General features: G+C 38.0%; 1 protein-coding gene across 1 annotated transcript; it reads left to right on the top strand.

Annotated features, from left to right (window-relative positions):
* Positions 1–2,494: 2,494 nt before the first annotated feature.
* tm4sf18 (transmembrane 4 L six family member 18) lies at positions 2,495–11,488 on the top strand. Its single transcript, XM_067596289.1, has 4 exons — positions 2,495–2,812; positions 7,815–7,883; positions 8,559–8,701; positions 10,130–11,488. Exons 1-4 carry the CDS (start codon positions 2,633–2,635, stop codon positions 10,326–10,328), a joined length of 591 nt encoding a protein of 196 aa, XP_067452390.1. The 5' UTR covers positions 2,495–2,632; the 3' UTR covers positions 10,329–11,488.
* The last annotated feature ends 842 nt before the right edge of the window (positions 11,489–12,330 follow it).

Raw genomic sequence — 12,330 nt, 5'->3', positions numbered from 1 at the left:
AATAATGTCATGTAATTATGCCGACAAGCAAATATAGTTAAGGGGAAATTGGAAACATCAACAGACCTAACTCTTATTTTACTTTTACTTTTGTCATTTCATTGTTTTCAGTTGCTTTAAACATTCATGTAGGGAGTTGAAAAACATCTCTGCTGATATGATTAGTTGATTAATTTATGTTTATCACAGTTGTCAACTACTTACACAATGGATTAATCGTTTAAAGGGGAAATTCCAGTGTATTTCAATTTGGCGTATTTCCTCTAAATCTGGTCATTGTGGCCCTGGGTCATGCTGACTTGATCCATCTTCTATTGTGGAGTCCAAGGAAAGGAGGGCTTGCGTGAAATACATCAAGGCAAACTGTAAGAGCCTCCTACAGCTTTCCAAAATAAACATGATCATGATTTTTACATGAATCATTTCAAACACTTGTCTCGGAGTCTTAATTGATAGTAAACACAGAAAGCAGCTGTCTGGAAAGGCCTTTATCGTCAACGTCATTGAGAAAAGTGAGGATTTGCTGCCTCTGTTTTATATCATTGTGAATCATTGTATTTTGGGCTGTTGGTCAGACAAAACAAGCAAGTTGAAGACACTCTTTTGGGTTCTGATGGGCCCTTTCCATTGTTTTCTGACATCTTATTGACAGATTAATTGATAATGTGAGTAACTGTTAGTTGAAGGCCCGGACAGATATTGTGTAATACAATATGTAGACATACACCTATCAGCCATAACATTAAAGCCACTGACTAGTGAAATGAATAACATTGATATATTAGACAGCAAATGAACAATCAGTTCTTGAAGTTGATGTGGTTGGAAGCAGGAAAAATGGGCAAGCATAAGGATATGAGCGACTTTGAAAAGTGCCAAATTATGATGGTGACTGGGTCAGAGCATCTCCAAAATGGCAGGTCTTGTGGGGTCTTACCAATATGCAGTGGTCAGTATCTCCCAAAAGTGTATCTCCCAAGGAAGAACAACTGGTGAACCAGTGACAGGAGGAGCGAAGTATAGCCCGTCTGGTCCGATCCCACAGAAGAGCTACTATAGCACAAATTGCTGAAAAAGTTAATGCTCTTGCTGCCCACTGTCCACCCCTGAAAGCACCTGCAATGGGCACGTGAGTGTCAGAACTGGACCATGGAGCAATGGGAGAAGGTAGCCAGGTCTGATGAATTTTCTTTTAAATCATATGGACGGTCGGGTGAGTGTGTGCGTCGTTTACCTGGGGAAGAGATGGCACCGGGATGCGCTTTGGGAAGAAGGCAAGCCGGCGGAGGCAGTGTGACACTCTGAGCAATGTTCTGCTTGAGTCCTGGCGTTCATTTGGATGTTACTTTGACACCTACTTAAACACTGTTGCAGACCAAGTACACCCCATCATGGCAACAGTACGCCCTGATGGCAGTGGCCTCTTTCAGCAGGATAATGCACCCTGCCACACTGCAGAAAATGTTCAGGAATGGTTTGAGGAACATGACAAAGAGTTCAAGGTGTCGCTTTGGCCTCTAAATTCCCCAGATCTCAATCCGATCGAGCGTCTGCGGGATGTGCTGGAAAAACAAGTCTGGTCTATGGAGGCCCCACGTCGCCACTTACAGGACTTAAAGGATCTGCTGTAAACGTCTTGGTGCCAGTTACCAGAGGACACCTTCAGAGGTCTTGTGGAGTCCGTGCCTCAACAGGTCAGAGCGGTTTTGGGGGCACAAGGGGGACCTACACAATATTAGGCAGGTGGTTTTAATGTTGTGGCAGATCTGTATATATTAGAGCTGCAATGATTAGTTGATTGTCATAAAATGAATCGCCAACTATTTATTTGATTAATCACGTTGAGAAAGAGTGTCCAAATGTGAGTATTTTCTGGTTTATGTAGTCCTCTTTGATCGTAAACTTAATTTCTTTGGGGTGTGGACTGTTGGTTGGGACAAAAATAGACATTTGAAGACATCACCTTGGAACTTTGGGAAACAGTGGTTGACATTTGTCTCCATAGCGACTAATTGATTAATCAAGAAAAAAATCAGCAGATCAAACAATAATGAAAATAATTGTCAGACGCAGCCCTAATATATACAGTATAAATGCATAAAGAGTATTTATACTGTACATATGTATACACAAGGTGGACAAAAGGGATTAGGAAAGAATGTACCGATTATGTTTTGAAACATGTCGACCCGTTGTGACTCAGTCATTCTGAGGAAAAATTAATTCTTTAGAGTGCTGTGGGAGGCCCCGCTGCGTAAGAGGCTGTGGGAAACACACGTACACACACACATACACTCACACATGCACACACACCAAACACATACTTGGGTTGGGATTTTTCATATCTCTTGCTGAGCCCTGCGCAGCCATTGGTCAGCTCCCTTCCTGTGTGTGCTTCCTGGGGCACGTTGTGTCATGGCAGAACTCCCTCTGTAAGGAAGGAGAATCTGTTTAACACACACACACACACACACACACACACACATACACACACACACACACACTCACTTGTTTTTGTTTCCTGGCTCCCCAGCTGCTCTGACCCATCCCTCCCCTCTTTCTCTTTTTCTCTGCTCTCCTCGGTCCATTCCAGTTTTCTCCTCTGCACCCTGCAGTTGTTTCTGAGTGAGCGATGTGCTGTTCTGTGGGTTTTGCCAGGTCTCTGGGTCTGGCCCTGCTGCCTCTGGCCCTATGCTGTATCCTGGCCAACCTGCTGCTGTTGTTTCCCATGGGAGAACTCACCTGCATCCAGCTTGACCGCCTGGCCGCCTACATCTGGTACTTTGGTGGACTAGGAGGTGGAGGACTGCTGGTGAGTAAAAAACTGCACTCAAGTTATACTCTTTTAATTCTCTGCTTATTTAATTAGACAATTAAGTCATCTGGTTAGTCATTCTGTTATATTCCTAGATTTATACTGTAGGATTTGGTAAGATTCATTTAATCTGATCTCTATTTTCTTTCAGGTTAGGTCAAATAATCCTAATTTTAGTGCCATGGGATAACTGTCCTTTAACTTTTTGCAATATAAACTTTTACAGTGTATACTACCTTAAAAACTGAAATATTAGCATTTTTCACTTTTCACCACAACTTTTTATGTCAAAATAATCCAAAAAGATGTAGAAGGATAATTATTTTTCTTTGTCTGACACAAGATTTTTATACAAAACCCAGATTTATTATTAAAAATGTAAACATAATAGCCCTTTTTTGACTTGGTGCACATCCTTCCATCCATTTTCTGCCACTTAAATGGGATTGGTTTGCAGTAACAGCAGTGTAAGCTTAGTGTAAAGACCTTAGACTGTATTTATCATCATCTATGAAACAGGCATTTACTCAAAGTTCAGAATCTCTACCTGTGGCAGCTTTCGAGCATTTATTTCTGTATTTTATGAGCGATTCATAAACAAATATATGCAGCACACATTTATTGAAAACAGTAGAGCTGCAGTGCTTTGTCGATTGTCAGAAAACTGACAACTATATTGATAATCAATTAGTCGTTTTGAGAAAAAAGCACCAAATTCTCTTGTTCCAGCTCCTTGAATGTGAATATTTTCTCTTTTTTAGTCCTCTATGATAGTAAACTGAATGTCTTTGGGTTGTAGACAAAACAAAACATCTTAGGTTGCATCATGGGCTTTGGGAAACAGTGAAAGACATTTTTCACCATTTTCTGACATTTCATAGACCAAACAACAGATCGATTAATCAAGAAAATAATCAACAGATTAATCGATAATGAAAATAATCATTAGTTGCAGCTCTAGACAACATGTAGTCATTTCAGAGGATAAAGAGTCACACAACAGGTTAATTGGATTATGATATAGATACATATTTTGTTACTTTGCTGTATCTCATTGTCACAAATATAACATATATAAAACATGTGACTTTGATAATGAGCAACTCTAATTCACTATAATATGTAAAGAGAAGTAAAGTTTAGAAAAGTGAAAGTGTATTGGGCCAATGTGGCAGCATGTTTCTACATAAATAATCAGATGGGATTATTTTGGCTTGGCAGAGGCTAAATCAGTGTGGTTGATGTAGGTTTAACTGAGGTCATTGGTGCCACGTGGTTGAATTCACCACTATTAGTCACAGTGGAGGCAGAAAGTCACTGAAACTATTAGTAATGACATTCACTGAGTCACTTTTCCTGACATCCTTTGAAACTGTGTTTTGCACTTTTTTTTTTTCTCATTTAAACCAAAATGAATGAGATTCTTTGAAAGCGTACGAGCCATGTGACACTAAAACTCTCCGCTGAAAGAAAATTCTGTGGCTTTACAGTCAAACCACACTCTCTGAAAAAAATACATCACCTCCCTTACTGCCTTATTCAGTGCAAGTATAGAGACAAACACTGGTACATGTTGATACAGTGGTGGCATTATGTTGACTGAAACCTCTTTCTTTTTCCCTGTTTGTGCTGATTAAAACTCACTATTTTGCTTTTTTAATTCACCTAATTTGATTTGTTTAGCTCTTGTTTACCGTATCCTTTAATATCTTTGATAAGAAAATATAATAAGACCAAAATATTATTAAACATCAGTCGTTCCCGCCTTCAACTCTATTCAGTGCGAGTGTGCTTGCAGTTGTTCATTGAGAACAATGGGGTGTTGTGTGAATACAGTTCGTTAATCCATCTGCTCTATATGGTGCTGATCTGTTGGGTTTATGCTCTGACTGAGCAAGAAAGGATCTGTTCTTTTAGTTTGGTTTTAAGAAGAGAGAAACAGAGGAGAGATTGTATTTTCCCAGACAAGATTAACCTTGTTGACCTGAACGCTTGCATTGCATACATAAAACCTCGCTATACATTTAAATAGTTTTTTTTGTAGTTTGTGCAGAAATAATACCGTATTCTACTGGACATAACTACAGATTCTAATAAGAAAACATGATCAAGCATGTGTCATTTCTTCAAAATAAGGCATTTCCTAGCTGGTTTGACTGAGACAGATAAACATCTTTCACTTTCTTGTGGAAAAAGAAGGTCAATTTAATCATTTGTGTCTGCGGAAGTTAATTGTAGAGCTGCTAAACATTTTGCTGCCACAGTATCCCATTGTTAGAAAACTGCATTCATTGAACTGAAGAAGTGGGAGACCAAGCAAAACTGTGAGAAAATGTGTGAGACTGTTTTGTTAGAGAGAACCCAACCTTAAAATGCTCCTGTCACATGCACAGGAAGAGATAAATTGTGTTCTTTTCTTCATATTAAGCTGCTGTAAAAGCACATTTTTCACAATGAGAGTGAAATTAGAGATTATGTCTGATTATGCAACTGGAAGGTTCTTAATGTGAACTGTGAAGGAAGTGTTGAGTTTGTTTTAACCTCAAACAGCAAATTAAAACGGCAAATTGGAACATATCACAAAACAAAGAGCCTTCTCACTAAAATAAGATTATAAGTCCTATAGTTAGTTTCAAATACTGGATCTTGCTTCAGGTGAGGTCAGGAGATACCTGCTGATTAGACATTTTCATAGATTTCTTTCTCCTCGCTGTCCTTGTTTTTTCCTCTTTCTGTTTTTCCTTTCTTTGTGGAAATGACAGAACACTGAGGAGTCAAAGAGCAAACTGAGCCCCTCTGAGAGAAAGCTATCTTTAGCCCTCTCCCTTCCTCCTTCCTCCTTCCTTTTTCCTACTTTTTCCTCAATTTCTTTCTCACTGTGCACTTCCCTCTGTCAGTCTCTCTCTCTCTGCCTGTGATAAAGGACAGGGGGGACATCCAGGATGTGTCTGTAACAAGGCTCTGATCTGTGTGTGTGTGTGTGTGTGTGTGTGTGTGTGGGTGGGTGTGTTAGTGTTAAACCTTGGGAACTTCCCTCCCTCTGTTAGGTTGTGATTTAGAGTCCCTGGATGCTAGAAGAGACAACAGCACAGGAAAGAGGAGGAGAGGAAAAAGGAGGGGGACAGTAAAAGAGATGAACACAAACAAACAGATTCAGGATTTCTCTTGTTCTCTGTCTCGCTCTCTGTATCACTGTATCTCAGTACCGACTGGACTTTTATGCCCGTCACTGTTTGTCTGTTACATAAATCATGTTTAATCTGCCCCATTTATCCACCATGTCGAGACTTAATCGCCATACAGTTAACTCAGTGACATTGGTTTTAGTCTGTATACCAGTTATTCCAACATTATGTACCAGAATATATAATTATAGCTATCAAATTGATTGTCATTAAATTTGATATTGACATTTATGGTCCCAAGATGCAGAATCTTAATGCTGATTTTTCCATGTTGCACCAACAGCAGGTCAAAAGTTTCCACTTGTCCAACAATTCAGTTGGAAAACTCCTAAAAGTACTTTCTGCTTTGATGTTAATGCTAATATTCTAAATATTATGTTAGCATGCTAACAAGCACTATGCTACATATGTTAGCTTGTATAATTCCATTAAAAGCACAACTAAGCCAAAGCATAGTTGATGCTTATAGCCTGCTAAAGTCTGACATTTCAGAGATTTGATACCCGATAAGCTAATTAGCTAAAATGGCCCTCACAGAGAGGATAAACCCTTTTGATTTGTTGCAACAGGCTCGGGACAATCTTCTAGTGGTAAGAATAGACACTGAGTAGCAAAGTAGTTTCTCCATTTTCAACCATGAGCCACTTTTTTATGTTGTGTAAAGAACATTACACTAAAAACGAAGAGATTATGCCTCTTTAAGTGCTGGAAGGTGTTTGTTTTAACTTCAAACAGCAAATAAAAGGGCAAATCAGAACAGATCACAAAGCAAGTAGCAGGGGAATTTAAAATAAAGGCCTCTAGTTAGAACCTGTCTCAGATAACGGCTTGGATCTCACTTCAGCTGAGGTTATTATTAAAATTTTCATACATTTTTTCATGTAGTGTAAAGAACATTACAGCCTCATGGGGCTGTTAGTGTTGGTGTAGATGTTTTATATTGTTAACTTCCTAAATGATGGTATTATTTATGTGGAAAATATTGCCTTATACATGATACATGGATGGTTACAGGTGGGACAAAAAATGTGTCAAGGATCTAGACGGTGTTGTATGTTGTAGAGCTGCAATGATTAATCAATTAGTTGCCAACTATTAAATTAATCATCAACTATTTTGATAATTTTTTTAAGAATAAAATGTTCAAATTCTCTGATTTCAGCTTCTTAAATGTGAATATTTTCTGGTTTCTCTATGACAGTAAACTGAATATCTTTGGGTTGTGGACAAAACAAGACATTTGAGGATGTCACCTTGGGCTCTGAGAAACATTGATCAACATTTTCTGACGTTTTATGGACCAAAAAACTAATCGATTAATCAAGAAAATAATCACCAGATTAATCGATAATGACAATATTCATTAGTTGCAGTTGGTTATATGCTGTACATTGTTGGGGCTATATTAACTAAACTGACTTATTCTAGATTCAATGTTATTGTCATTGGATAAAGTACAAGCACTGAGACAATGAAAAGCAGTGAGGCATCAAACCAGAAGAGGGCAAAATAGGGCAAAAAAGTGCACAGTTACAAACATTACTTACAGATCAGGTAGATGGTACATACAGGTACAAATGGGGCTATAGGTGTTGGTATAAAGTGGGAAATTACACTGTCAGCACTGATGTGAAATGTTTCCAATAACTGCTAAAAAAAAAAAAAAAGAAGCAAAATGAAAAAATTTATCATCAAAATGTGATTAGAATATTATATTAATATATTAACTTTTGTCTTTTTCTCATCCAAAAGTTGTAAAAAAAAAAAAAAAAGAGAAAATTGTACTAAAAAGATATACTTTTCTGTGATACCAGATGCTGATTCCAGCTGTGGTCTTCATCACTCTGGGGAAATGTAGCTGCTGCTGGAATGAGAGCTTAATGGTAAGGAACTTATCAAACTATTAATGATTTTACAGTCTGAATAAGGTCCAGGAGAGACGGTGCGGTATGATGCTAAGCTAAGTCCTGCTTAGATCTACAGCACACTCACAGCTGAATCTTCCAAAATATATAACAAATAATTAGTTTTATGTTTGTATATTTTTGTTTTCTACACACACACACACACACACACACACCACAATTAGCTCCAGTTGCTTCTTTGCTTTTTTTTAAATCAGACTTTTTGGCCCAAAACTGTCTTTCACTCCTCACAGTGTTCCTATTTTACTGCTATTTTCCATTTTTTTCTCACCGCTTGGTGAATAACACTAAACAGTTGTCATTAAACCAGCTGACACTGTGTTCTTATGAGGTGGAATGCTAATGCTAATCCAGCTATGATAATTCAACAAGGGTCCCATTGTTAGTTAACACTTGACAAAGTAAGCTCGGCTCACACCGCTCACGCCACACGCACAGCTGCAGAAGTGTATGTGTGTCAGTAGCAGCTGCCTCTGTTTCTTATCTATGAAACAGAGAAATGAAGCAGCTAACATTCAGACAGATACACAGACACACAAAGTATGTTTCCAAACACGTGGATGTTCTTCCTAAAAAAAACCCTGTGTGTGTGTGTGTGTGTGTGTGTGTGTGTGTGTGTCTGTTGCTCTCCAGATGTGCGGGTCAGTGTTGGCAGCTGTGGTCGGCATGGTGGGGTCTGCTTACTGTTTCGTCATATCAGGGTTTGCCTTGGTGCAGGGGCCGCAGTGCTTCACCTCTTACGGATGGACGTACCCCTTCTCAGACCAGGGGGGCAGGTAGGGAACAGGAACATGTTTGTGTTCTTTAAGAAGTCAATGCTGTAAATAAAAAATGCAGTTTTTTTTTTGGTTAAAACCTGTTTAGAATTCACCTGTTCATCTGTTTTAGCTCTCTCATCATGCACACTTGTGTTTTCTGTAAAGCATTTCACATAATACTATAAAACCTAAATAATAATTCCTAATGTCACAAGTGCAACTGCAGAAGTAAAGGTAATTTATTGCAAAAAATTATTGTACTCTGGTGTATAAAACCAGCTGATTACAACTATAAAACCCGTTTCAGCCCATCCATATGAACAAACATGCCTTCAATAGATTAACAGGGACAGAAAATGTTAAGAGCTTTAAAGACGGTGATATAAGTGGTGCATGTGATGGTGTAAAGTAAAGAATTACTGATCTGTGCTGGCAGCTACTGGCAGCAAAGAGAAACGGGGTCAAAGATTTGTAACCCTGCAAAGTAGAAAGTGATTAAAGCTACACTGCAAAAGGTCATTTATTGCAGGAATGATGCATCATTATACATCATCATCATCATCATCAGTATTGTAGTGTAAACATACTGAACCAAGTATCAACTTGTTATTATTGACTGTTAAACCATCTTATATAATTACATCTTTTGGATTAGCTAGCAGGTGTCTTTTAAAATCCTATAAAATGATATATCAAACATTGTTACAAATTATTGTGCTAAAATAATGAAAGATGCTATTGAGTTGCATTATGGGTAATGTAGGATCCAATCTCTTTAGAGCGTGAACCATGCTAAAGTCAGGATTATTCACCTTCTGCTCCTTTGATTTTAATCATTCTTTTTTTTTTTTTAACTGTCCCCTAACTTTATGGAAGTGCAATAATAAATCACAGTAACTGCAACAAAATTTTGAAAATTCAATAATTATTGAATAATAAGAAAAATGCCAAATAATTGCTGATTCCAGTTTCTCAAATGTGAAGATTTTCTGCTTTTGTTTATTTTATATTGTTGTAAATTGAGTGTTTTGGGGTTTTGGACAAAACAATCACAGGACTTTTATGCTTTTATTTTTGACATTTCATTATTCATCCATTAATCGAAAACATAATTGGGAGATTAATTTATAGTGAAAATAATCTTTAGTTTTAGCCCTAATAAGCACAATAATACAGTGAGGTGTTCTGATACTGAGATCTAGAGAATAACACATTCAGCCTCCACTTAGTTCCTTATTTTGATATATTGAGACACTTCTTTGTGAATTTTTGCAGCTAATTTCAGTTTTAAAATCATCCAGCTCCTCTTCTTAGTAATTTATAACATCGTTTTTAATAATGCAACACTCAAGAGTCCTGCTTTCTACCAACTTGTTTGCATCTGTTGCACTTCACCACTGTCTTCCTTTGATTGACTCTCTACACTCATCTGTCTCTGTGTTCCAGGTATCTGTTGCAGCCAGAGACGTGGTCACGGTGTCTCCAGCCGGTCCATATCGTAGAGTGGAACGTGACTCTGCTGTGTGTGTTACTGGGCCTGGCTGTGCTGGAGTTCATCATCTGTCTCTTACAGCTCGGCAACGGTTTAGTCAACGCCGTCTGCCGGCCATGTTGCTATAAGCAGGAGTACAGTCTTAACGCTTAGACAAAACACACATACAGGTGCACACATAAAAATATACACATACAGAGCATTAATGGACATATGCGTACAGCAGCATGTGTTTGTGTGTGAGCACAACACACAGCCTTTCTACTTAGGCACACTAACTGTGCAGTATCATGGACACCTGGCAACTATGTCAGTGTATGTCAGTGTATATTTTCAAGCTTTCAGTTTGCCCTATAAAAGTGGCAAAATCACTATGCAGACATTTCAAAGGCAACAGGATATTTGTCCATAATAGCGTAAGTGTGTGTATCGCGTATAAGCCATAGAGACATAGAAAAAGGAGGATGTGTTTCACTTTGTACCTAGTGAAAGGAGCCTCAGCAGGCATTTACAAATAATAAAAACAAAGAACAACATCCTAAATAATAATAATAATAATAATGATTATATTAGGTATGCGGGATAATAAGTTTCACTAAAGTATTTGTGCAGTTGTCAGTTGTCTTCAGAACAAAAAGACACCTTTTCGTGCCTTATTTGTTTTGTTTTATTAAAGCTAAATAAGAAGGAAGAAGCACCTGTTGCTATATTTTTAATAACAACTGTTCATTTACTTCATGACAACCTATATTCTGAATATTATTATATACTGTACACTTTGTATAACTTTGTAGAACCAACAGTTACACTATCAGAAGAACAGAACAAACTATTTTTTAGCAACATAATGGGAGTGGATGGAGATGACACAATCATTCAAATCAATGTCATTACACTACTTAAGATGCCTCCCACATGTTGTTTTATTATGTTGGAATTAGCTCTTGTGGGCATTTCACTGGCATTGTTGATGGTCTCCTTGCAAGAAGTAATGTACATTTCCATGATTTTAGTTTCTGAAGGTGCCTCAAGATTATCATGATGCACCAGGAAGTGTCCTCTCTGTCCTGTATTATTCTTGTGGTTCCAACCTTTTTACGGTGTGTTGGATCACTTTATATGAGAAGATTTTTGTGTGTGTGTTTGTACATTTTGTTTTCATTTTCAGAGCATTTTGTTGTAAATTGTTTTCTTTGTGTCTTTCGGATGCTAGATCAGTGTTAACAGACATGTTATATATATTTTAGTGACATATTTTTATAATGTATGTTCGTTTGTGCTGCCTTGAATAAAAAACAATTTCAAGTTTACAACAGTGAGTCGTGAAGTTGGAGCTCATCTCACAAAAAAAACACTTTTTCACTTGCAAAAACAGGTTCGGAGGACGTTCAGCAATTAGAAGACAGTTACCCTGAAATGAATCTGAAGATATCAGCAGTAAACAATACTTTACATGCAGCAGAGTTAGATGTATACATGCTTGACTCTCCTCCTTCATCTCAATTAAACTGTCACAGTACATGATTTGTGTTCATCAGTCTATCTGGCGTCATCTGTCGGTTAAACTGTGTTTATTTTGGCCTCGCTCACTCTTACAGAGGGAGAAGGTCACTGACACAAGAGCACTATTAGCTTACTTCTGATAGGTCAAAACGTGTGTTGTTTTCCTTTTTTGTATGTGTGCATATGATTTCAGCCAGCTCAGTGTTTCGAAATCAATTCCCGGACTAGAGCTTGTGTCCTGGAGTTTCCAGAGTTGCCTGTTATTGATTCATGTCAGCACCCAAACTGAGTAAATGTGGCGTCTGATCCCGGGAGCCAAGCCCATTAAATCAAGAGAACTATAAAACAGTTTTTAAGCAAAGGAACTTCAATCTTTATAGTCTCTACCATGATGTGGCTATGTGGGGGCGAGGCTGGATTATCAGCAGTGCAAAGTGGGCAATGGCACTGGGCCCATAAGTCCCTGTTTCACTGTGTGACGTAGCTTTTTAGTAATTCATTATTCATTATAACACTAAAGCACAATATCAGTCCTGCATCGTTACGTCATCTTGTGGCTCTGTCTTAAAGAGGGACCCTGTGTCAAAATGTCATTTCTCTTAAGTAATAACGAAACAACATTTTGACACAGTGACACAGTTTATTACACATT

This window comes from Thunnus thynnus, chromosome 8 (genome assembly GCF_963924715.1).
Source record: "Thunnus thynnus chromosome 8, fThuThy2.1, whole genome shotgun sequence".
Taxonomy (NCBI): domain Eukaryota; kingdom Metazoa; phylum Chordata; class Actinopteri; order Scombriformes; family Scombridae; genus Thunnus; species Thunnus thynnus.
The sequence above is the reverse complement of the archived record's forward strand: the minus strand, read 5'-3'. Positions and strand labels throughout refer to the sequence as shown.